Below are 27,577 nucleotides of genomic sequence, written 5' to 3'. Positions count from 1 at the left end.
GCATTGAATTTGGAATCAAATGCATCACTTTTAAAAAGTCTACATATACTATACTGACCTCTTGGAATTGGAAAGTAGATGATTTATCATTGTAATTCCATATAGTGAAATCCTCAGATACAAAGTCTCCATTGGTATCAAACGCTACTCTCTGACCATTCAGACTACTAACACCATCTGTGGCATCAAACTGAAACAGAACACAATGTTGGCATTTGTCATTAGAGGGAGGTTTAGCGCCCTGTAAAACTTTTAGATTTAACCCACCATTTCGTTTGAAATGCCTGTACCAAGTCAGGATTATTGCGGCACAAGCTGTTCCATTGGTGTAATGTCTATTTTGCCAGATTTATTTTGGACTTGACTTAATTATGAATCTGATTAGTCTTCGGTAATTTTGTTGTTACCCTTATTTACCAGAATTCTATTCTAGTTACTTATTGAAGTAATTGCAATTCAGGACAAAGACAGTGGATCTATCTAACAATCTACTCCTTTGTACTAGGCGACTTGTAAAGCCTTATTATTTTTTCTTTTTTTTTTTTTTTGCTAGATTGGATAAGTTACAGTGGATTTGTCATGTAGGTCACCCATATTCCAGGAAACCAATGAATTACTATTACTCCGTTGCTTGTATGCCGAGCGTTTGGAAAAGTAGCGACTTCGGGATAAGTCGATCGGGAATTATAACATTGTAATAATTTTAAGAGAAAAAACATTACCAAGGCATAGTTGTTTTACCTGAAAATTTACATCTTTGAGATACTGATGGAAGTCAGTGGTTGTCATCTGCTGTAAAAGCAGACATATGCCAGTCACAGGGCCACATTTTTCTCGGTGGGCCTTCTGCAGTGCCTTCGAATAGGCAAATACCGCCAATATAGTTTTGTCTACAAACGCATTCTGCCGGAAGTCGGTCTTCCTCTGGTTGGTTGTCTGGGTGACACAGTCTGGGTAGCTTGAGTAGGGTTTATAAGTTACACCAGGCAATTTACAGTTATACTGGGTCATGTACCAATCTGCTAACCATGGATTCTCTGCTGGTGTCGATACCTCGTTTAGATTTATAAAATAATCTCTGAACTCAGTGACCAACGTCGTCCTTGGCATTACCGCCAAAACACCACGTGCTACACTTGAATAGGTTTCCTGCATAATATTCATGTCTGTCACTATCCACTGTATATTACGAATTTTTGAATTACCGACACCAATATTCTCTACAGCTTGGAATAGCTGTTTGGCAACAACATACGATCCAAAGAATATGGTTACTTCAGTTCCTAAATCTGTCAAATCGTTAAGCTTTGTCTGGATATCTACAGTAGATCCGCCACTAGGTAAAGATATAGATTTAGTAATACATATACTGCTTTCCATGGCTTGTTTAACAAGAGCTTCATATCCACTGTTTCCATAAGTACTGTCAGTGTACACGGCTACAACTCTCTTCCAATCAAGCTGCATCAACACTTGAATGATGGCCTAAAAGTTAAAGAAGTGATCATTGTGTAATAATAATGCATCTGACAATTTCAATTATCTCGGTCACAAAAATATATTGTTCATTAAATAGGATTTCAGACAAGTTGCATTGGTCACGTTTTATCTAAAGCATATTTCTCTCCCTTTTCAGCGTCAAAAGCTCAAATAAGTAACACGACAATGAATGTTCCCTTTTCAGTTAATAAACATCCAATCTGATAAGGGACATTAATGATAAAGAGTTTGATTTTCAATTGTGCCACAACAAAATTAAATATAGACGAACGGACAGACGGACAATTCAATACTAGATATGAGGGGTAATATAATTCTGTAATACTGTATATATCCCTTGGTATATTCTTAGACTTTTCTCTTACTTGAGCCTGTGCTCTAGATGACGGAGACGTCCTGAGGAAATAGGGATATTTCTTGATATCACTGAGGGTTGTTGACATGGCCCTGGGAGACAGAACTGATACTGGTAGTTTTCCTGTCATTTCAGCCACAGCTGATGTCGTCCAGCTAGATAAAGGACCAAGGAAACCTGACAAAATCAGATGTATATATTGTATAGACAGTATAACGGTAGTAAAGACTACAGAGCTTGTCAGTCCCGTTCTTGATTTATTTTTTGCTTTGCATTTCTTGAAATCCGAAGACCAATTTGTGTTTAGTTTCCTACTTCCAGGGATATTAATATGATGCATGATTTTCGGAATTTTCTATTCTTTGTTATTATGAAATTATTATAGTGTAGAAATTGTTAAGAGCCACTTTTTTATTACCAAATGTATGCATAAGAGGTTTTCTTTAGTTAGGTTGTACTAGTATTCTATAAACAACCAATTGCTTATGAATGGGAATTGGGGACCGATTCCCGTGAACTCAAATGGTCATATGACGAAACTTGCAAGCCCTATCAGGAAACCCACACAAAAAATGACAGAAAAGACCAACAAAAACAAGTATATGAGAGAGAGACACTATAGGAATATGAATTGTGAGGATGATACCTACCTAGGTTAATTACATTGGAGCTTACTGAACAGGTGTACTGTCCTGATGATAAACGGGTATAAAAATCCTGAGCATATTTCAGTGCTAACACCTCGGATGAGCAGGTATCGTAGGCCTTCATACCTGAAACATACAGACAGACGGACATTTAATAGCGATAACTTTATTTACTGAGACTGACTAATGTCAGCATTATAAGGTGTAGTAAAAATATGACTGATAAATTGCATAAACCTATCAAAAGTACTTGTCCGGACCATATGATTATTTGGATCGTGTGAGTATTGTCCAAACGTTTGGATCAAGGGCTATCAATATCGTTTCCTTCAAAGTTTCCAAAATAATAACTTTTTTTTCAATTAAAAGCGTGAGATTTGTGCAAAATATGTACCTCCATTAAAGGACATATAAAACATTTCAAAAATATTTTATAACATTTTTCAAGTCTAATTTATCACGAAATGTCAATGTGCATAAAATATAAAGATATATGTTAGATTTTTGTTACTGTGTAATTGAATTCATTATCATGTTTTTTTTTTCAAATAGGAATCAATTAACTGCCAAATTCAGTAAATTTATAGATTTTGTAAAATGTATGCGTGGTCATATGCACATGTACATACTAAATATAATGTCAGTATGCATAAACATACGGACATGACAATAGCCCATGGTACCCATACGGTACTGTATCCTTCTTGATCCTCAATCGAACCAAGTCGGCAAAAGTAACATTGTTTCAATGTTACACTTGTATACGTTTCAGCACAAACATAAGTATCTCTTAAAATGATAGTAGCATCAATTGAATGTATTTGAATACTGACCTATTTTCAGTCCAGTGACACTGCTGTTTGCGTTGACCTTGTTTATCGCCCATCTTGCTGCCTCGTACACTTGTATTAGTTCTGAAATTTAGAATTAGCATCTGTCACTAATGGATACCCCAAAAAAGCATTAATGAAATTTATTGATATGTTCTAAAAATGTGAGCAGATTATCACGATATCCAACCAGCACAACTGGGTCTACTCTTGTACAGATATCCATATTACATTGTCATAACTTCATTTTGATAAATACATGTATTTATCAAGGTTACTGGGGTGTGCTTGTTTTTTGTCTCATAATCGCCAATGTACGTGACTTCCAAACGAAATGTTCTGGTGATTTATACCGAAATTTATTGGACAGTATGGCTGTATTTAGTTCTATAATAATAATAATAATTTATCTTTGTTGTACAAACTTAAAACATTAGTTAAACATACCCTTATGTGGTTCGCCACAAGCGTACCCTCCGAGAATAGGCGTTCTCATTTCAAACAATCCACCAATTACAGCATTTGCTCCCGTCATATCAACATCTACAGACGAACGGACGGTAGAGCATGTTTGCCGAACCAAAGACTGGGTTTTACAGACATTGACAAAAGTCAGGATCAATACTAATGACCTGAAATTAAAAGTAAATTAAGTAGTAATATATTGATTGTTTTTAATTACTGCGTTTTTCCAGAGGGTCCTTACTTCATATTAAAACAAATTGTCATAACTCATTCATTTTCCTACTATGCAGAACGTGAAGGAACTTTCGTTCTGTATCGTGTATTTTTTTCAGTATGTTTTCTTCATGGCCGGCTGCTGTAAGACTTCTTATAGTCTTATATCATTTTTAACGTCCGTTTAATTTTGATCATTTCAAGACGGACTTTTCAATCCAACTCTGATCTTTGACTATGGTATTCAGTACACTGGTGGTTCGTTAATTTGCATAACCTCAAATCTGCATATCGATAATTTTAGTACTAAAAATTTCTTAACACAATCATTTCGTTATTATTTTTTGCAATTTTCTCGCACTTTAAATTATACTTATAACTGGATTCATACACATGATGACTCACTATACTTAAATGCTTACTGTAGTCATACATTCAGAAAAAAAATTACATTTTATCTAAAACAGATGTGGATAGGCCTGAGTTTCAAAAGAACTTTTACTCAAATCCTTGATACTTTGCCTCAAATATTCAAATTCAAGCAACCTGGTTGCTAAAAATTTGAGTTGAGAATGGATGGAAAATCTAAATTTGATATTCTTTTTATTATGAAACTGGGCTCAAATCATAATATGTTATCAAAAATAAATTCGGGTTTTCCTACTGTGCTAAAACACTGCTACCGAGGAGTTTTCTGTCATTCATTTATAATATAATACTGTCGACAACAGTGGTATTAACTTTTCACAGACGACACATTTTCAATGAAATGAAAGTTTTGTTTCGACATATGAAGATGATTATTTTATGTTATTGAAAAGTACTTCGTTTCCATAAGAAAATATACAACTGTCGACAGTAGAAGTGAATTTACGATATCCAGTATTGTAGTGGCTAAGTATTGACAAGTCAAAATGGGGAGTTAACGGTTATTTTACAGTGAACAATTTTCTGTTGCAGATAATTATAGAATAATACTTAAATACCTTATTTCTTCACTCATTTTTGCATTTGTACACCAAAGGCAAACAAAATGACCATTGACGATTAACACTAGTAATTAACTTTATTACAAAAGCATGAATACAAAACATTCTATGAACATGCCGAATCACAACAATTAAACACAGTAATCACAAAATAAATCATAAAGGTTTTACTAGTGGTTCTACTTACCTCATTGTAGGCGTTGACAGCCTCTTCAACTGCTCTCAACTTCTGACCCCGTCCCTCGATTTTTAGAACATGGGGTTGCCCAGCCCTGCACAGAATTCTGCAGTATTTTCAAAACCACGGTTTGTTGATTTTTAAGTTTATTTTTAGAAAAAAAAGATCAATAGTATAATGGGAAGGCTTTTCATTCATTTAAAAACTTGTTCTGCAAGTTTTACCTGAAGTGGGCGTGGCCAACAGGTAAATCCAATATTTTAATTCAAAGCGAGATAACTCTATTTCAAATGCGAATGATACTTGTGCGTTTCACATTTATTAGTTTTGATGATTTTCTTATCATAATATTATTAGATAAAATATTTTCCATATCGGTTCTTCTTGTGTAATCTTATGTTGAAAATGTTCACGCAGAAAATTTTACCGCTTTATCAATCCCGGATACTTCAGGGATGCTAGAGGTTGTCTGTCAAGCTATTTTCTGACTTGGCAGGGGCGTAGCTGCCTATACGCAGATACGCAGTTGCGTACTTTCGGAAAAAGTAACAATAAAAACACACGTTTTTAAAGATGAAGTAAAGGTTTTATGCAATGACCCCCCACGACCCCTCGCCGTAATTTTGCGTACAAATAAAACAGGCCTAGCTACGCCCCTGCTTGGTGTCATACCGCAGGGTGTACCTACTGAGGAACAGAATTCCAACGTCTAACGTTGTATGAGTACCCCGTATTAAGAAAAATTCTACCTTGCAATCGATCATCATCATCGTATGCCAATTCTAAGCGCAGAACTGCAGACGAATTTCTAGATATATAGTTACAAAATCATGATTAGAATAAAACAAACATTTTTTTATATGAATTTATGTTTGTTTGTTTGTTGGGGTTTAACGTCCGAGCAGCAATATTTCAGCTATATTCAGACGATATATGAATTTAAGATAATTCTGCACAAGCTTAAGATAGCCAGGGAAATGGAGCGGTGACGTAAATTACTCAACTGAGTCACTCCAGGTCGTGTACAAAGGTACATTGACATGTATTGCTGCATTCACACGTCATTCGTATTAATAAATCAATTTATCCAATTCGCATTGGCAACATCGCTAGCGTTTTTTGTTTTTTTTTTAATTAATTCGCATTGGATTGATTTTTATGAATTCGCTTTCGATATCGATGAAATCGTCCGTTCACATGGCATTTGAATGCAAATTAAATGCAAAATACTGAATTCGCATCATCTAAAACGTATTCAAAAGCGAATTCGATAATGCGCATTATTTCAATTCGCCTTGTTGGAAATTCGTCTTATAATAAGTGTGAACGCGTACCTGAATTATAATGCACATTGATTGTGATTTGAATGTGCACTATTTGCATAACCGTGTGAACACACAAATGCATATTATTGTGCGAAGGAAAATGATTGTTGTCTTATAACTGAAATATAGTTTCATGGATTGGTAAGAGAGATTTCATGTTTCTAATGAGCATATTTGGTATTAATTTACTTTGGCAACTTTTTATTTATTAGACCCGTCAAGTCTCACGCATTTTGAAGCTGGTTTGACTGCATTTTCCTTAGATCTATCTTTTTTTTTCTTTGATCCTTCAAACTTTTTTCCAATTGCGAATCTCACGCATTTGCGTCCCGAAAGCTAGACAGCTCTAACAGCTGGACGTCAATCTTTTTCTATGGATATCCAGCTTTAAGTTAAAAATTAGTACTTAATTAGAGCCAAGTAAGAAATAAAACAGATGTTCCATTTCCATATAAGTTGTCAAACATATTACTACAAATGTCGATGTTCCTGCAAAGAAACCCAAATATCCCCTTTACATCAGCCGATATGTTATTCATATGTGGTTTCCCCATTTTAATTTAAGAGGACGGTGACTAGGTCCCGATAGAGGCCTGACTCCTCTCTTGGGGAGGTCATTAACCTTATGGTATTAACGAGACACGGACATAATACATACTGATGCGTGTAAACGCACTGGGTGTCTGAGCTTTTTTTATTAATGTCAGCTTACTTAATTTAATCTAATGGCCCGTCAAATGTTTAATATCAGAAGTAACAAGGTTTCTGATGGGATTTAAAAAAAAACGTCTATCATCTCATAGTCCAAATTGTGAAATGACTGTGGCGTCGTCAAACTTTTTTTATGATTTTATTTACTCGTTGAATTTTATACTTAAATTAAATAATAAGGAATGGCTGTTATTCTATTTTTTCGGTTTACTTGAAATAACCTCAATGCCCGTAGTGCACAGTTGAAAATAAACTGCTACATGGCATGATTAAGGTTATTATAGGAATGTCGTTATATTTTTGGTCTATGAGGAAAGTTAACCTCAATCACGTGGTGCGTAGCAAGTTATTTTTTAGTTTGCACCACGGGTATTGAGTTGTTTTTTTTTCAAACAGACGGAAAAATGTAATAGTCATTCCTTATAATTTAATTTTAGTATCAAAATTAAAGGAATAAATCAGCAAAAAAGTTAATGGTGTAACAGCCACATTACACAATTTGGTCTATGAAATGATGAACACTGTTCAAGTGACTTTTAATTTTTGTGCATATAACCCTGAGAGCGTGCATATATATAACGGCTATTTTGAGTTTTTTTTTTAAAATGTTAGTTTGAGACCTATCGTAATTATGCCACATAACATGGTTACATACTCTATCTGCGACAGTCCGGAAAAAAGATAGAACCGAGTTTATTCATATTTTAATCATCACCATCTATTTGCGGCAATGACCCAGTGAAAATGACCAACCGCTCTATGCACATTTCGTCAGTTAAGACGCATTGCATTGAGTTAGCATTAACTTTGTTTTAATGTTGGTTAGAAATACCCAACCAAGTTTTATACAGCAATAAAGCAAGTTGTTGGTGAGTTTTTCAGATCGCGTCGAAACCGAAGGTCATTATTTAGAACGTCAGCTGGCCATCGGTTGTTATTACCTAGCTGCGAAACGTAGCTCTAACTATTTTTTTGTATTTTCTTAACGTTAGATCGCAAAATCTAAAAAAAAAGATCAATAGCTACGATTTCGCAGATAGTTATTACCCAGGGGTACCTTTGGATGGTCCTTTTTGTTTTTATCAATTAAATAGAAGCTCTATGCCCTTCACAGATCGGGAATGAGTCCAGAAATTAGGGGTAACATCATCCGACTTGGGTAGGACTTATCATGAGAATCATTTCAGCAATTGAAAGTTTCTATCTATTATAGTTTTCAAGATACTGGCTGAAAACTGTTAAAAGAACATCATTTTCGCCTTTCAAGGGCAATTACTCTAACAAGGAGTCGTCCAACAACTTGGTTCGCCACACTCTTGAAGGCCTTATCACAAGTATCATTTCAGCACTTTTTGAAAGTTTCTATCTATCATAGTTATTGGCTGATATAAACCTTATAAAAAAATAACATTTTTCACCTTTCATGGGCAATAACTCTAACAAGGAGTCATTCGAAAACTTTGACCCAAAACTGACTTTTGTAAGCCTTATAATGGAGATCATTTCAGCAATTGATACAGTTTGGCGAAAATCGACGGTTTTGGATATATATCTGTCTGACCTCTATGTACTATTTTTAGTAATGGCGGCTATGTTTTTCAACAGATCAAAAATTTCCACATTTGTTCTGTGCATAACACCCTAAGAAACATTCATACCAAGTTTGGTTCTGATTGGTCTAGTAGTATCAGGGGAGAAGATTTTTGAAAGAAATAACATTATAAATAAGAAAAAACGTTGAAAAAGGGCAATAACTTCAACATGGCAATGAAGGAAAAAAATGAAAATGTGACCAGAGATAGATCTCATCATGCTGAACACATTTACCTAAGTCAGAATTTTGCGAAACCTAACAGTTTTAGACATATATGCGAATCACTTCTGTCTGACCCCTTTGTTCTATTTTCAGTAACAGTGGCAATTTTTTTCAACAGATGAAAAATCCCCACATCAGTTCTATGCAGAATACCAAAAAAAAAATTTCATACCAAGTTTGGTTTTAATTGGTCAAATAGTTTTAGAGGAGAAGAGTTTTGAAAAATTGTTAATGACAACAGATGCCAAGTGAAGGCGATAGCACACATGGCCTTTCGCCAGGTGAGCTAATAAAAGAAAAAGGAAAATACGCAGAGAAGAAGATCTAAAGCACAGGCAACTACCTCTATATGTAAATGTTGTGGAAAGGACACTTTCCAGTATCCCAAAAATTCTTAAGAGTACTTCACTCAGACCACAGGTCCTAGTTCCATGTGACCTATTGTCCAAACAGGTAAAACTGGTCCATTTACTCATCAAAAATGCCAAATGCTGTGTATCACATTTATATGTAAAATATTCAAAAGGTGAAATGTAATATTGTCTATGTATGTTTAAATCTTGTAGTATAAAGAAAAAATATGCCAGTGAACAAAAGAAATATTAATGGAGTGATACCCTCTGAGGAGGCTATGCCAATCAGCATGGAGGATAAAGTCCACAGAAAGCTGTATGAGTTACCAACACTACGCTACAGTAACATTGTCATATTCATTGTGACTGTAGATATGATAGTATCCATAGCTTTATGGGTGACAGGTTAATATTGAAAATTAAGGCAGTAATTTAAATGAAATTTGGCATTTCAGAGTTTCACGAATAGTTATATTATATTTAATACAAGGATCTTTAACCCCTTCCTGAACTTAAACATAATTTTTTTTTTCAAGTACATGTACTATCATACTGTAAACCGGAAAATTTTCTTTTTTTTTTATGATTTCTGTTATCAGTCTACCTTAGTGCAGTTTTAAATTACCAATTTTTCTCCATATTATAGTATAAAGTTCTTCGAAAAAAATATTCGTGACAGTTTTCGCATTGCAGGTATTATTGAGAAAATTAAACTACCGCGAAAATTTCACGATTTACAGTATACCGTATGGCAGGTTATTTTTATGGGCGTGAATTTCAGCGACTTTAAGACAGGAAGCTTAAGGTATACAAAAAGTTTGGTGTTTCTGTTTTTAATGGATACTATGTGGTGCCCTTGGTAGTAATACCCAGAGTAAATATTTTGTAAACTTTATTTGAGCGCTTTCAGATAGACAACTAAAATATGCCAAAATCATCACCTAGCTAAAATTATAGTTATACTCCAGCTCATTATATGTTAAATGTTTAGTGTTAGTTATTTTAATTAGGTTAAATATGCAGCTACATGTATTTTATATGAAATTCCTTAAGAACAGTCCTTATCAACACAATCCAAGAAATGTACTCTCCTTTATTAGGTTTGTAATTTATTTTCAGGTGGTAATACAGATTACTTTGTTGACAACATAACAGATTTCCACCTGACAAAATCTGTCTTTGATCTTGTTCTTGTCACAGCCCTAAAAATGGTTATATTTTTGGCAATAATATCCTTGCTAGAGACATTCTCTTTTAAACAGATAGATGATCCATATGATTTCAGGCTTGCCAAAAGAACAAAAGTTTTACATGTTCTACTGATCTCATTTAGCTTTTTGGTATTTTGTTATACCATATTCAAAGGTGGATTTGTTTTGTACAAAATAATAAATGATATTTCATACGAAAAGATGCATGCAGAATACAATGCATTGATGGTATCAGCTGTGTGTTTTAGTCTTATAGAATTCATAGCTATGTTGTTAAGCTTTGGAGCGATGAGACGTTTGAAGGTTATCCGAATCACTCGAATGTTTAATGAAAAAGGAATTGAGATAGATGAAGAAGGGAAGGCTGTACCAAAAAAAGTTGATTTGAAGAGACTTATAATCTTAGCTAAGCCTGTGAGTATACTGCAAACTATATTCACTCTAAGTTCACTCCAGATTTCAGTAAGCTTAGGCATGAATGAGGCAGCTTTTATATTAAAGCTTCACTGTTTATTTATAATATTTCACAAAAGAATTTAAACTTTCTTCCTGTGGTAAGTTGCAGTAAGTCTCGGTAATTACTAGCTTAAGCTTTGGATCCTGATCTATAACATTACTCTTTTTTTCCTCATACTATCCAATACTATGACGTGTACTTTTATACATTTGTAGCTTGTTTATGGCTATTTGTTAATTGTTTAATTGTTTTATGTTGATTAAAGGTCAACCCCCCCCTCCTCCACACACGCACACACATACATATCTTTTTCTGCTTATATTGTAATATGTAATGTAAGAATTTTGGGTAATTAAAAGCCCAGTAGATGCAAATTTGATCCTTAATTTTCATACTTGAAGCCTAGAGCACCGTCTCTTGGTGTCCTTTGTCTTGAAGCAACTCACAAGACTTGCTTTTCTGCTCTGGGCACAAGGAGGCTTCTAGTGAGAATCATGTCCACTGCATTTATTTATTTATTTATTTTTTTTTTTATTTTTTTTTCTTTCTTTTTTTAATGCATTATTATCACTATTGCAAATAGATATGCCCTTAAGTGAATATACATTTACATTCTTTATTCATATAATAATTTGATGATCATAATTATAATCTCCATTATCATAATCCAATTTTGTAAATGAAACTGAGGTGTGCCGGCATGATAACTAAACACTATGTGTTGATTACTATGATGTATTACTCATAATGCAAGTAAAAGCTAAAAAAATGTGACAATTATTTAGTTTGTAAATTAACTGTTGATATTATATGTTATTATATATGTTCAATCAAAACTGTTGTATGTAAAAAAAAATTGTATTGTAATCATGCCCTTTATGGGCCCTTTCTTGGTGAATAAACAGTTCTACACACACACACACACACACACTTTGGTGGGGAGACTTTTGAAATTGTCCTGTCCGTCTTTTTGTTCTTTACACTATTGTAAGTGTGACTCCTCGGAAACAACTTCACTTCCTGAAACATTGTAGATAGTTAGGATATGATTTGTAATGGTGCATATAACCAGGAATTTATTTTCTACTGGATTTTGTGGATGTTACATATTTGTAGGAAAAACAGACTTAAGTTCAGTTTAATTTTTCTGGTACATGTTAACATTGTTTTATGTTTTCCTTTGTATTAGAATGGGGTATTATATTCTGGACATGATATTTTGCAGGAATGGGGTATTATATTCTGGACATGTGATATTTTGCAGGAATGGGGTATTATATTCTGGGCTTCTTTAGCCTTGTTTGTGAACAGTGGTAGTCAGATGGCTGCTCCATTGTACTTTGGTATAATTGTTGATAAAGCACAAACAGATATGGGTAAGTATGGATAGTTAACTAAGAGCATGTGAAATTCTCTTTACATTAATTTCATGTAAAATTCATGTGAAGGCTCAATTCATTTTGATTTCACATGGACACCTTCACAACATTTATTTGCTAATTTTAGGTGAAAATTACCTGAAAATTTCACATATTATTTTTTTCTGTTTAAAAAAAAAGATTTTTTTTTCATTAAGGATTTTATTGTTACAACACATATTTTTATAGTATATTCAATACTTCAAATTGCAGATATTCATTTGTTTCAGGTTTTTTGACAGCTGAGTAAATTAATATCTCCTGAACTAGTTTTGCTTGTGTATGATGGGTTGTAATTGTAGAAACAATTTAATTCTCCGCCAGTAATTAAGTTAAGAAAGAGAAAAAAACAGATCATCTTTATAAAAGTCTACACTGAGATTACTTTTAATATCTATTGAAGCATCTATGTACACCTATACTTAAAATTAACTAGGGCTAATCAAAAGACAGACATATCAGAAATACCCCCCCTTGATTTGGGAAAAAAACATTTTTTCTTTGCATGAAATCTTGATTTTTCACAAATTCTACCCACCCCCTAAATTTTCATGCCTGGCTTTGCTTGTCATTTAATTCTATTTACACCCTCTTACCTGAAATCCTGGATCCACCTCAGAAAACAAACTCATTATTTTTTTCACTAGCATGACATCACAATGACAGATTGAAGGTTTCATACATAACAAGTATTAGTCCCAGTAATTTCCATGGATCAAAATGGACTGACCATACTGTGGGTTGAAGGCTTGACCAATCCATTCCCTCTGTTTTACACTTAAGAAATAACATCTAATAAGTTTCAGCTTGTTTGTGATACCTCTTAAATAGTATATGTCGCATGTAATTTCTGCTTTCAATATGTCTGATAATAATTTAACAAGATCACCGTCTCATCCTTGTTGAAGTATAAATAATGAACCATGTGGGTTTGAAATAAACCATTTCATGTTACATGTCAGAAGAGTGATTTGATCTTGTTTTCTTGATCAGAAGCACTCCATTTAATGTTGCATTTCCTTCATTTCTTGAATTTAATTTCTTTCTTTTCTCAGGTGAGATGACGAGAGCAGTCATTATTTTGTTGATTATATACATTGTTGGAGCTATCTTTGCCTTTGTCAGAGCCTGGTTGTTTACTTTGGCTGGTCAAAGATTTGTTTCTAGGTTACGGATAAACTTGTTCGCTCATATCATAGAACAGGAAGTGGCATTTTTTGATGAAAATAGGTAATTATCTCCCTTTATTGCGGTATTTTTCCTGCATGATCTAAAGCTAGCCTATGAATAATTTAATCAACACACCACATTATACCTTCAACATTCAAATTTAAAAAAAAAATAGTTTTAAAAAATGAAAATGTAGGACTCTTAACCTTATCTTATCAAACTTTTTATGGTAAACTGTTCATCTGATCTGAGTAACTTGTAAAATATATATATCAGGGATTTTTTACAAGGTTTGTCTGTTGGATAGAGACTTCTTTATAAAAACCAAATTAGAAACCATGGACTTCTAGCTTTAAGAGCTATGTGATTCTATTCAAAATTTATTTTGCTTTATTTTTGTTTCGAATTCAACATTTAATATACTGTAATTTTGAAAAAATACGAACATGTGAAATTTAAGAAGGCCTTAAACATAGCTCTGTGTTTTTGCTTTAACCATGAAATATCTATTAAACAATTATAGGACAGGTGAATTATGTAACAGACTGGCATCAGATACACAGGTCCTGCAGAATGCTGCTACCGTAAGGATTTTGAAGATTTGAGTTTTTTTAATCACACTTCTATACAATATGATTATTCTTTAACCCCATTAAAGTAGTAACTTGGTGTATGGATTTCACTTGAAGTCTTATTCTTTGAGATAATGTAACATCATCATATAACTATTACACAAGCTACATGACACATGCAATGAGATAAGTTAATATCATATAGCTGTTACACAAGTGACATGACACATGCAATGAGATAAGGTAGCATTATCATATAGCTGTTACACAAGTGACATGACACATGCAATGAGATAAGTTAATATCATCATATAGCTGTTACACAAGTGACATGACACATGCAATGAGATAAGGTAGCATTATCATATAGCTGTTACACAAGTGACATGACACATGCAATGAGATAAGTTAATATCATCATATAGCTGTTACACAAGTGACATGACACATGCAATGAGATAAGGTAATATCATCATATAACTGTTACATAATGAGTAAAACAGAATGTTGAAGTAAGGTGCAAAATTACAATATCATTTCTTATTAAAATCATTGCAATTTAACACCAATCTTATTAATTACATTGTTAAATTACAAAAATAAAACAATACATATCATTATTTGAAGGCATTTTGGTTGAAATTAAAAAATATGGTAATCTCATCTGATTTGAGATGTAACATATTTTTTGTTTATTTCTTTTATTTATATTTCAGGTGAATATTTCTATGTTGGCAAGATACATCTTACAACTGGTTGGTTCCTTAGGATTTATGTTTTACCTGAATGCAGCTCTTACTGGTGTATTGTTAGCAGTGGTTCCATTTGTATCAATTACAGCAGTTAGATATGGTAAGATCCCAAGCCTGAGTTTGATGTCATCCCTTAATCCAGGTTTTGTTTAGTTGGCAGCAGTTATTTCCACATTTTAAGTAGTTATGTTTGGCCTAATCCATAGTCTAGGTCAGTGTAGTACTTACTGGTGTATTGTTCTGTTGGATGTGCAGTGTTCCAGCTATCCCTAAAATAGAAGGGTGTCCTACCTTTCTGCTTTTTTTGTGCCCCTCTGCTCTTTCAAGCCTTTTCATGCTTCCCTCTGCCCTTATCCTTCATGTTTGCACTGACGTGTGTTCAGGTTTATGAATTTCAAAATAAATGCACTATTCAACTTTAATCATATAAGTATTTGACATTCTCTGTTGACTTGAACAAAATCATGTCCTTATGACGTTGAAATTCAAATTGACAAATCATGTCAAACAAACTTTTAATTAGTGCTTCTGAACATTTTTCAAGCTTGATTTACATGTACTTTAAATAAAAAGAAATTAAGTTAAAAAGCAGAAAAAACGCTAAATTTTGCTATCCAATTTCTTCTTTTTTTGGTGGAAAAGAAAGTAGTTAAAGGTACATTGTTATATGATACTTAGTACTTCATATTTCATTGAGAACTTAGTGTGCCCCTTTTTTATGAAGTTTACTTGTTAAAAGTGTCCTTTTGAAAAAATTGCTCCCATCTGCCCGTGAGTTCTAACTGGAAAACTGATAGGTTTCTTAATCATGTGATATATTGTAAGATCCCCAGTTTGAGGTCAATATTTACCCAGAATGTGGTACTTAGTGTGAATACTGTCATATCTATTATCACAGCTATTTAACACTGTATTTCTTTTTTCTTAATTAAGTGAAATGTTTTCTACAAAAGATAAAGGAAGAAAAGATGTAGCTTATCATCACTTATACAAACTTTTTGTGTTAATTACATTAATTGATGTTGCAATGAAGAAATTAATAGACTTTCAGGTAGAGCTAAAGGGAGATAACTGAATTGAGGTGATTGTAAAAACATTTTTTAAAACAGCAATATTGATTATTTCAATTTTCAGGTAAATTTGTCCAGAAGATGAATAAAAAGTTTCAGGATAAGTTAGGTGATGCTGGTACAGTTGCAGAAGAAAGTCTATCAAGTGTACGGACTGTTAGATCATTCTCAGGGGAACCTAAAACTAAAAATAACTATGCAAAGGAAATCAATGAAAGTTACAAAATAGGACAGAAATTAGCTCTAGCATCAGGTAACTTTGACAGAATAAAATCTGTATTTCACACATGAAATGGCACCTGTCAATCTTAACTTATGGGTCTCTTCTAAGGCTTAAATACCATGTCTAAGGGTTATTAAATGTAACATGAGTTGCCAGCCTATAACAGAGTTGAAATTACTTGCTTGAATCTGAGTCTAAAATTGGTGACTTTTGGTCATGACTGACTAATATATATGAAAATAAAGTAATAAATAATAAGTGTATTGCTAGTTACATTATCTATGAATTTCAAACCCTTTTCTCATGTACAATAATGATGACCAAGTCACCGTAACTTATTTATTACTTTCAACTGAAGATTTTTGTGAAAATCTTTTACTGATAAAAAGACATTTACCCATTGCAAGAACATATACAATTCAATTAAAAGTTCTCATTAATCATACATTACTTTACATTAGGATCTGTCTACTTTCAGGTGGATTTCAGGGAATAATAGGAGTATTAGCTCAGGGAGCCATCACTTTGTGTTTATGGTACGGTGGTAAGCTGGTATATGACCAGGCTCATGGTAAACATACAGGACTAACTCCAGGAGTGCTGACATGTAAGTTTTATAGGTCCCCTAGGAATTACAAGGTAATAGGCCCAGGGACCCATTGCTCTGTGTTTATGGTATGGGGGTAAGCTGGTATATAACCAGGCTTATGGTAAACATAGAGGCTTTACTCTAGGAGTACTGACATCTAATACCTTATAACCAATTAACAAACATGTATCATGAATACTAATTGACCCCTATTCATGTATTTTGTGGAAATGTCTGGCTCTTGATCCTGTATTTGTGTTTTACCCTAACTTATGAGACGGTGCTAAAATGCATGAATCACACGTTCTGTTGGACAAAATTCTCTCGAAGATTCATAGTTGTTTTAAGTAATAAACTAATTCATGTTTTCTACCTATAAATTTATGAGGTACCAATTTTTAAACAGTCCATGCTGCTGAGGATCATACGAATATATATGGACCATTTGGTCATCACCAAAATTATCTGGACTGAGGCATAGCTGGGGGACTATTTAATTTTTTGGGGGCAACCAACTGGTCCATGTATTGTAATTTTACCAGAAGTATCATAAACTATTTGTTATATTGTGCTTTTCAAGTGAAGTTTTATAAATACTCTTGAGTAGTCATGTGAAAGAAAAGAGATAATAATCTTTTTTTTAAATCATGACATTGCATTCTTAATTTGAAAGCGAGGAGATGCAGATATTGTATTTTGTATTTTCTGTTCCAGCATTCTTGTTGTACACCTTACAAGTTGCTATGGCTTTTGCATTGATGTCTTCTCTTTATGGAGATTTTATGTCTGTAAGTATATTTTTAAGCATATAACTTTTCCAATACCACAATACAACATATGGACACAATGTGACTGACAGACAGACAGACTTTTTATTGGTCTGAATAGTCTAAATGTCTCACCAGTACTAAGTGGAGACAACCAGTCTTGGATTACCTAATACATTCTGTTTAAAGTTGGTAAAAACTACATATACTTAAATCATCATACTGTCCATCAATTTATCTTTTCATCCATCCCCAGTTTTAATCTGTAACTCCTCTCAAGAGCTGAATGTCTTTTAATGAAATTTTCACACATTCTTTATCATATTATGTCATTGTGCCTTTCCTATTTTTTTTTTTTTTATCTGAATGACCTTTTTGGGTTTTCTTTTTGGTTTCTAGGGAAGGTAATAGGGTATATCAACCAGTGAGCTTTGTTCACATATTTTCAGCAATTCCATGTAAATGTATATTATAGGAAATATTGAAATTTCATGTTTCCTCGCTGCCAATATAACCAGTAACAATGACAGGAGCCTATGATACCTTGTTGCAATCTTTTGAGTTTGTTTTACTAAAAACATTTGCAGCAAAATTTTGACAAGAAATTAAAAACCCACAAAAATATGAATTAGCTTAAACATGTAAACAATAGTTTATTATGACATTTAAACTTTAAAATTATTATTGATTACAAATAAGATTTGAACTATTCTATTTATAGGCTGTGGGTGCCTCAACTAGGATTTTTGGTTTATTAGAGAGAATACCTGGAGTACCAAATGAAAACGGACTGGTACCCTTTCAGCTTACTGGAAGTAAGTAATTTGAGATATGGGAAATAACATACTTTAGGCAGTTTTTGCTTATTGATTTATGAACAACTGTGAACTGCCCCAAAGTTGATTGCAGCTTACGCTTCATTAACCACAAAGAACAAGCCAAAACTGCCTCAAAGTTGGTTTTGCGAACATGACTTGGACAAGTTGAAGGACTAATTCTATTGTCAGTGCATTTTGTCGCTGGACTGTTACTAAGGATTTGTTTGTCACTGGCTTGTCACTAAGGAGTGGTTTGTCACTGGCCTGTCACTAAGGAGTGGTGTGTCACTGGCCTGTCACTAAGGAGTCGTTTGTCACTGGCCTGTCACTAAGAAGTCATTTGTCGCTGGACTGTTACTAAGAAGTTGTTTGTCACAGGCCTGTCACTAAGGAGTTGTTTGTCACTGGCCTGTTACTAAGGAGTCATTTGTCGCTGGCCTGTTACTAAGGAGTCATTTGTCGCTGGACTGTTACTAAGAAGTTGTTTGTCACTGGCCTGTCACTAAGGAGTTGTTTGTCACTTGCCTGTTACCAAGGGTCGTTTGTCACTGGCCTGTCAACCAAGGAGTCTAGGTGTGGAAGGTGTGGAAGCTATAATTTATGGTATTTACTGCTATATGTTCCCCTATCAACATCTATGATAACCCCAAAAAATATTTGAAATGATTTGAAGGTACAATGATTGTTTTGATAGAAAAACACCTGTTTTCTATCAGAGTAATGGAACTTAGTAGGGAAATGTGTATCTTCTGCCCTCAGGCAGCTAATATTTCATGCATCAAGACTCTAACTATATTTCTAATTTTTATCTGTATTTTTCTTTTTTAGGGGTAGAATTTAAGAATGTGTGTTTTACATATCCTACTAGACCAGAGAATGATGTGTTGAAGGTAATTTTTTCTCACAAGTGACAAGAAATTCCTATTTTAGCTGTGTGAGATTTCCTTATCTCACCATAGGTTGAGCCAGAACCTGTGTGCTTTCCCATAAAATATTGGCATTGTTGAATGAAGAGTTAATCATACCTTAACAAGATTGAATATGTGTTTGAAAATTCTTTTAATATAATATAATTTTATCAAGAACCAGAGTTTGATTATTTTTTATAGTTCTTTGTTTATACTGTTTTGAAGTGACCTAAATTTTACACCTGTTCATGACATATCACTGGCCTAATAAGTCACAATCAGCTGTTAAATATAGGTCATTTGTCAATTAAAGCACTTTATCAGAAAATTAAATTAAAGTGAAGAAAAACAAGTACTATCTTTAATAAAAAGATGGCTGACACCGTAAAATTTGTTCTCTTTAATTATATAATTTTCCATATTTCATTCAGGAAATAACATCAGTTTTTGAAACATTTTTGTGTATGCCACTAAGTTATCAGTATTTGGCCAATCGAGAAACAGAATTGCAATCAGGTAACTTGCATTTCCATGGAAGAGCGTCTTTAAGGTTAAAGGGTAAAAAGCGAATCTATACCTACTGCATCAGAAAAATCAAACCCACATGCTGCTTGTCACTTTGCAGGGTTTTTATTTGAAAATTAAATTTATTAAATATCCATGTAACAAGATAATGAGAATCAGATATTATCTGAAGTTGTTCATTTCCTCCTCAAATAAATTCACAAGCAGTCTTGAAGCACATGATTCAGCTGTGTGACAATATTATGTCATGTAAGATTTATATGGTTATGCTGTATAGCCAGCATTTATACCAAATTTGACAACTCTTCCACATTTTCCAGACTCTCTTGCATAAAAGAAGCATTTGAAATAACATTTGTTGGTTTTAACTTTCAGAATGTAACATTTACAGTAAAACCAGGGGAGATGGTGGCACTAGTAGGGCCATCAGGGGGAGGTAAATCAACCATCGTCAGTCTGATTGAGAGATTTTATGATCCAAATGTAGGATCAATATATCTAGGTAAGTATAGTTACTGCCTTAAGGGGGTAGACCAAAGCTAAGGGACACAACTCTTACAAATCATTGGAACATTTGTTTTCAGCATTTTACATCAATCTCATCTAAGCATCAAAGTAACTTGGACTGATTTCATTTTGTTTCAAATGAAAGCTTGATAGGCTATAACATGGAACAATTTAATCAAGGAGTTAAATATAGAAGGATTTGCATCTCGTAAATTAGCACAATATCTCGCGTGGCGAGATTTCAGTATACTAGCCACAGCTACCTGCCGCTAATACAGTCAAAATTAGGTTATATAAAACATTGATATCACCAAATCAGTGAAGCTACAGCTATAAACATCCTTATATAAACACTGTCAGACATTTTTATATTAAACATTGATATCACCAAATCAGTGGAGCTACAGCTATAAACATCCTTATACAAACACTGTCAGACATTTTTATCAATTTAAAACAAATTTTATGATGATTGTTTGGGTTTTGAAGGAATTAAAGCTTTAAATATTGAGGGAATGCCTTTCTCGAGGGCGTGACTCCGACTGCCGGTTTTTCTATATCAACAGTTGGTCAAATAAAAACGTTGATATCATGCAAGAAAGGGAAGCTACAGATACAAAATTTCTTATATACACCTTCAGACCATTTCTGATAATTGAAATAAATTTTGTGATGATAGATCGGGTTTTAAAGAAGGAGTTTAAATTTTAAATGAATAGGGTAACCACCCCTGAAGGCGGGGCTACGCAACCAGGAGGTCGGACCAGGTTGAAAATTTGATAAAAGATTAAGGTCTCGCATATTGAGGTATTGATCAAAACAAAACATTGAAAAAGTCTGGTGGCAACTTGAGATGGGATATTTTAATTTTTTTTCAAACCATATGGGTCAGAATACCTACATTTATCATGAAATGTTAAAGCGATGGAAATCGTCAGCCATTAACAAGGCACACTCAGCATCAACAAAATGCATCATGGGTAATCTCGCTGTATATCGCTCCAGGCAACATATTTATTATCGTACTATGTAAAATTGTGCGAGATTCCAATCCTTGCTATATATAAATCCTTGATTTAATGAAGGATTTCAAAGTTCTGAACTGTTATTTAATAATTTAGACTGAAATCATGGACTTTATCCTTAATGTTTTTACTGCACATGAACATTTAAATGAGCTTTGTCTTGTGATATTTAATTGCTAATTGTATTACAATTCAGTTACCAGAACCTTTTATATACAGGTACAAATGTTTGATAGAGTTTTCTGTTCTTTTTAATTCATTATTTAACATCTTGTATGTGCATTAATGCTTGTATTTGCTTCAACTTGTCAGGGTTTTGAATCGCAATGAACTGGTATATACCTACATGTATAGTGAGAAATTTTTGTGAGGTTCTAATTTTAGCTACAATCACAAGGTTTAAGGAATCACAAAATATAAGCTCACCAAACTTAACTCCACATGTTTTACATATAATTTTAATTATATATCAAGATGCAAAAAATAAAGAAAACAATAATTTAATACCCTTCTCACGAAAATTTTATATACCCTTTTCATAAAGCAAATAAAATTTGGAACCCATGAAAATTACCAGCTATATGGTGTACAATTATTGGAAAATGTTGTACTAATGAAAAGTGAAGGTAAACTAATAACTTATTTTCACCCTTGTAGATGAAACTGATCTTAAAGAATTAGATCCCCAGTGGTTTAGGAAGAAGATATCTATGGTATCCCAGGAACCCACACTGTTTGCCTGCTCAATCAAGGATAATATAGCTTTTGGTATAGATGCTGATATATCTGAGGTATTGACAGACTAGGATTTACTGAATTTATTAGAAATAATTTGATTTCGTGTTAAATCCTAATAAAAGAAATTATGATATAGGTATGATGTGACTATTGCACAAGTACATGTTACTTTGTTCATTGTGGCAAAGCACATATTTGCGCCCTCTTGATAAATATATAATTTTTAAATACAATTTAGGGAACCACTATTTGGTTCTTACATGTGGGTGGGGACTAGGGTGAAATTTAAAATGAAAAGGCAGGATTCAAATTTTTCTAAAATAAAGAGGAGGATCTACAGTTGTCCTTAATTTTGTATTTTTATTTTTTTAAAAATCCAGCACCTAGAGCCAGATGAAAGGACAGGATCTCCATTACCTCAAATAAAAAGGCTGGATAGGAATTTTCATTCTAGTTGTGTTTTATATCTGTTGTATGTTTTAAGTAGTACTCCAGCTAAGAATCATGCAAAATGTGATTCATGGGTAAAAAGCCTACATATTTTTATTCTTGATATTTTGTTTGAATAGCTATAGTAAACAGAAATTTACATTCAGTTCTTCATACAACCTGTGTTCTTAGGAGATCAAAATTATATAGAATGCACTGTAGATTTCAAAATTAAGGGAGGTAACTCTGTAAATGACACTAAATTACAATAGAATCTATTGAAATTTCAATGTTGATTATCTCCTAAGAGCAGGCAGATTTGAATGAATAATTACACATTTCATAGTATAGACCCATAAAACAACTTAATTACAAAAATAAAAATATGTAGCCTTTTTTGCGGTGTATCACATTTTTAAGATTTTGCATGATTCTTACAAAGACTGTCAATTAATAATTCAGATCTATATAATGGCATATAATGTAACAAAAAGTATTTGTCACACTTTTTTAACGTTTTTTCCCTGTATATTATATAGATAGAAGAAGCTGCTAAACAGGCCAATGCCCATGAATTTATACAGACCTTCGAGAGTGGTTATGATACCCTGGTTGGGGAGAGAGGTGTGAGGCTCTCAGGGGGTCAGAAACAAAGAATTGCTATAGCCAGGGCACTCATCATGAACCCTAAAGTTCTACTATTGGATGAGGTAAGTTACTTGAGAATGTTGACAAATGTTGTAATTACTTTATGTTAGCAGTGTTTTAGCACTTGCTTGTCATTTTGGTCATTGATGATGGATTGTTTACAAATGATCATTTTGTGCTTTTTATTGTACATTCAGGCGTAAGTGTCAATTTCCAGTACACAATATAAACCTAACTTTAGATGAATGTATTTCAGAATATAGCTGTCTATCAATCCTTACATAACACAATCAACAAAAAACACAATTTAAGATTTTAATCATTTTCTAGCACAATGTTCATGTTCATTAAAAAGTGCTTTCTTTCATTTTTCAATTTTTCAGAGCTAGGGACTTCAAAGCACAAAAAATTGGTGAAGTACGCTGCATGCTTTTTCGCAGCTGTTCATTTTAATGGATTTTAAGTGTATAAATGACACAAAACAATCTATTTATTACAAATGGTGTCATGTACCTTTAATATGAATGAACGGAAGTGTATATAAAATATTGCAGGCTACTAGTGCCTTGGATGCTGAGAGTGAACATCTTGTACAGGAAGCTATTGATAGAGCCATGAAAAGTAGAACTGTTATTGTCATTGCTCACAGACTGTCGACTGTCAGAAATGCTTCTAAGGTGAGTCAGGGTCATTGCTCACAGACTGTCAACTGTCAGAAATGCTTCTAAGGTGAGTCTGGGTCATAGCTCACAGACTGTCAACTGTCAGAAATGCTTCTAATGCCAGTCTGAGTCAAAGGTTGTAGAGTATCAGTTGTCAGAAATGCTTCTATTTTGGCCAAAGTCATAGCTGACAGACTGTCAGCTGTCAGAAATAATTCTAATGTGAGTCTGAATCAAAGGTTGTAGAGTATCAGTTGTCAGAAATGCTTCTATTTTGGCTGAAGTCATAGCTCACAGACTGTCAACTGTCAGAAATGCTTCTAAGGTAAGTCAGGGTCATAGCTCACAGACTGTCAACTGTAAGAAATGCTTCTAAAATCGGTCATAGTCATAGGGCAGAGAATGTTAACTGTTAGAAAAGCTTGAGGTGAGTGAGGCAATGCTTGAAGATTGTCAACTGTCAAAATTGCTTCTTAAGTGAGTCTGAATGCAAACTTAGGAAATGCTTTTTATGTGAGTCAAAGGTTGTAGTGTGTCAATTGTAAGAAAAGCTGCATAGATGAGTCAGTGCTTATAGAATGTCAGCTGTCAGAAATGCTTCTTAGTTGAGTCAAAGGTTGTAAAGTGTCAATTGTGCGAAAGGCTTCTGTTTTGATGAGAGTTTCGGCTTACAGACTGCCAGCTGTCAGAATTGTATCTAAGGTAAGTTTAGTGAGATCAGACTGAGAACTGCAATACTGTTAGATTATTTAATATTTTTTCAACGAGAGGGTGTTACTCATGCTGATCTGGTTGAGCGGCTTTGCCGTGAGACGAGATTAGCATGAGAAACCTCGGCGAGTTGAAAAAATATTTAATGATCTGTTTATCGCAGTTGTAAGGTATTAGTTTTCTTGACCTAAATATGTAGGTTTTATAAGTGCTGCAAAATTTCCTTTCGGGACTTTTTTCAGCGACATGCTACTTGACGTCACATATGTTGTGCTGCTGTGATACTTATTTTTTTTTTAAATCGGTAAACTATGACAATCACGTTTAAAATTTGTGAAATAATTTTGGGATTTATTTATTCTAATCGGGTAAGTTACTGTATTTAATCATTTTCCTTCGTAGACTAGAAAATATTGCTACAAATTAGCCATTATTTCATACACAGTAAACAAAGTGATGTTTATTTGGGTCGTCAAATATTCCTACGCTGTTGCTTGTATGTCAAGTGAGGATATAGAAACTAGTGATAATTTTCATTCTCACTCTACTGGCTTGAGATGGAAAATTATCGTTAGCAGGGTCAAAGGGATTTTAAACAAAATAGCGATAATATGTTATACTAACATTCACTTTCAGTCACATCATTGAGTAAAATAATGTGGCGTAAATTGCCACCTATAGTTGTATTACTTTTATAAGGAGTTATTGTTCATGTCAATGCAAAAAGTTCCCAAAGTAAATAAAAAGTTCTATATTAAATTGTAAATAATACAATTAGGATCTCCTTTCTAATCATATTTTTAAATTGTACATTTCAACAGGTTATTGTAATAGAAAAAGGAATGATAGCAGAAAGTGGAACACATGATCAACTTATAGCAGAAGGAGGTGTATACAAGAAATTAGTACTACGTCAGCTGACTGCTGGGAACCAATCACAGTCTGTTAACCATGACAACAGTATAAATGAAGATGATAGTAGCTAATGGTTACCAGGGCCATTTATTGTCTATTTTACGTCTTATATTTTTACATACATATTCATACAGTTTAATATATTTGGTTGTTGTGATATAATTAATTCTATCAGGTACTTTTTGTTTTTTACTTTAATGATTATATAATTTATATTGGTCTCAGAATATCATACAAGTCAGGTCAAAGGTGAATACTAATAACTGAGATTAGTTCAGTTGAATTGGACTTTTATTCCAAGTTTTTCAGTTGAATTGGACTTTTATTCCAAGTTTTTCAGTTCAAGATTGTATCCTAAATTTCAGTGTTGTGTATTTCTGTTGTAATGTAAAAAAAAACACTGAAAAAAAAAAATTAGTTGTGCCCTTTCTCTACAACCCCTTCTTTTTCAGGAAACATCTGCAGGGTAAAAGCACAATCAGAATTCCTCTGCCTTTTTAGTTACACAAAAGAAAACCCTCAAGAGGTACTAGGTGAAATAATCTGTCTGGAATTTAACCGATACCATTCTAAAATTATAGTTTTACTGGTTGAAATTTTTACCATTACTTTTTTCCTAGCTCCTTTCCAAAATTTTTGACTGAGTTGTTCTTTATTTTTAGTGATGTCTAACCAAATTTTTTAGCGCCATCTGGTGGATAGAACTACTTTGAGTTGCATATGACTACAATTCCAACAGTTTCTTCCAAAAGTTCTCCCTCATGCATCCCAGGTTATTTTGTAGTGTAGAGGAAATGGCCAAGTAGTTCCAAATGGGTAAAAGCAATATCTACTACAAGGTGAATCTGGTTTCCATTGTAGAAGATATTACATAGAGAACTGATATGTTAATACTCAGGGAGTGGTTATGTTTGTTGCATTACTTATACATTTAAAAAGTCCTGGATAGATTTATTCTACACCTTTCTTTCTCTAGTATTCATTCAAGGTCTTCTTTAGGATGGTGTGCTGGTTTATGACAATAGCAGACTTTTTAGCTCTTCTAGCCGAATGCCATGTGATCTATTGCCATCACTTGGCATCTGTCATCAACATTGTAATGTCAATGTCCATAACAATTTTTCAAAACTCTTCTCCTTTGACACTGCTTGACCAATTTGAACCAAACTTGGTATGTATGTTCCTTGGGGGATAGAACTGTGGAGGGGATTTTTGATGCATTGAAAAATATTGTAACAGTTACTAAAAATAGAACATAAGGGTCAGACAATAGTTTTTGGCATATATCTCCAAAACTGTTAGGTTTAGCCAAATTCTATTTTGCGTAAAAATGTTCAGCATGATGAGATCTATCTGTGGTCAAATTTTCATTTTAATCTGTTAAGCCATGTGGGAGTTATTGCCCTTTTTCGACGTTATTTTGCTATTAATGTTATTTCTTTCAAAATTCTTCTCCACTGACACTACTTGACCAATTTGAACCAATCTTGATATCTTGATATGAATGTTCCTTAGAGTATCCTGCATAGAACTGATGTGGGGATTTTTGATCCGTTGAAAAACATGGCCACTGTATTTTATAGTTTTCAGCCAATATTTTGAAAACTATAATAGATAGAAACTTTCAGTCTCTGAAATGATCCTTATGATAAGTCCTACCAGTCTTCTTGAGTCACAATTGTTGGACAACTCCTTGTTAAATTTATTGCCCTTGAAATACAATCTTTATTCAAGTAAGTGACTCGGGCTCCTGGGAGCCTCTTATTGTTTTATATCATATTTTATTATCTATTAAGGAAGAAATTAATGGCAAACATCCATTCAGTGTTAAATGTGATAGATTTGTTAAAATTGTTGTTGTATTTTTTAAATAAAATCAAATTTTGACTAGCTTTTCTTATCTCTTCTAGTATCTTTTGCACTATTCACAGTCAATGCCTGTTAGCACCATTAGTGTCCATCTGAAATGACCTGAAAGTGGACTCATAATTGTGGAGGTGTTGATTTTCCTTCTGTAATGGGTGGATGAAATTATTTTCCCAATCAAGATGGATTGTAAGCTGTAGCATGCAAGTTAAAA

The 27,577-nt window shown here is 33.5% G+C and overlaps 2 protein-coding genes across 5 annotated transcripts in view; one reads left to right on the top strand and one right to left on the bottom strand.

Annotated features, from left to right (window-relative positions):
- LOC148608409 (uncharacterized) overlaps positions 1 to 5,335 on the bottom strand; it is a 34,272-nt gene extending 28,937 nt beyond the window's left edge. For both annotated transcript variants that reach the window (XM_088543882.1, XM_088543881.1), the window contains exons 1-7: positions 5,187 to 5,335; positions 3,780 to 3,964; positions 3,336 to 3,416; positions 2,506 to 2,628; positions 1,866 to 2,032; positions 742 to 1,485; positions 59 to 190 (exon numbers count right to left, since the gene is read on the bottom strand). In XM_088543882.1, the coding sequence (XP_088400008.1) occupies positions 59 to 190; positions 742 to 1,485; positions 1,866 to 2,032; positions 2,506 to 2,628; positions 3,336 to 3,416; positions 3,780 to 3,964; positions 5,187 to 5,191 (1,437 nt within the window). In that variant the 5' untranslated portion in view covers positions 5,192 to 5,335. The remainder of the gene's footprint in view (positions 1 to 58; positions 191 to 741; positions 1,486 to 1,865; positions 2,033 to 2,505; positions 2,629 to 3,335; positions 3,417 to 3,779; positions 3,965 to 5,186) is intronic.
- A 2,596-nt stretch (positions 5,336 to 7,931) lies between these two features.
- On the top strand, positions 7,932 to 27,387 carry LOC148608408 (uncharacterized). Of its 3 annotated transcripts, none has more exons than XM_088545191.1 (17): positions 7,932 to 8,082; positions 9,596 to 9,787; positions 10,502 to 11,007; positions 12,315 to 12,426; positions 13,524 to 13,698; positions 14,162 to 14,222; positions 14,927 to 15,062; positions 16,097 to 16,285; positions 16,734 to 16,862; positions 17,559 to 17,632; positions 18,333 to 18,426; positions 19,258 to 19,319; positions 20,238 to 20,364; positions 22,052 to 22,185; positions 23,101 to 23,271; positions 23,764 to 23,886; positions 25,404 to 27,387. In XM_088545191.1, exons 2-17 carry the CDS (start codon positions 9,610 to 9,612, stop codon positions 25,566 to 25,568), a joined length of 2,436 nt encoding a protein of 811 aa, XP_088401317.1. In that variant the 5' UTR covers positions 7,932 to 8,082; positions 9,596 to 9,609; the 3' UTR covers positions 25,569 to 27,387. The 3 variants fall into 3 exon arrangements, with proteins under 3 accessions (XP_088401317.1, XP_088401316.1, XP_088401318.1); XM_088545190.1 differs by having other exon boundaries at positions 12,276 to 12,426; XM_088545192.1 differs by lacking the exon at positions 7,932 to 8,082 and having other exon boundaries at positions 9,596 to 9,698; positions 12,276 to 12,426.
- Positions 27,388 to 27,577: the final 190 nt, after the last annotated feature.

Source organism: Perna viridis, chromosome 9 (genome assembly GCF_037379345.1).
Source record: "Perna viridis isolate PV_CMFRI_1.1 ecotype Kerala chromosome 9, ASM3737934v1, whole genome shotgun sequence".
Lineage (NCBI taxonomy): Eukaryota > Metazoa > Mollusca > Bivalvia > Mytilida > Mytilidae > Perna > Perna viridis.
This window is presented reverse-complemented; position numbering and strand designations above follow the sequence as displayed.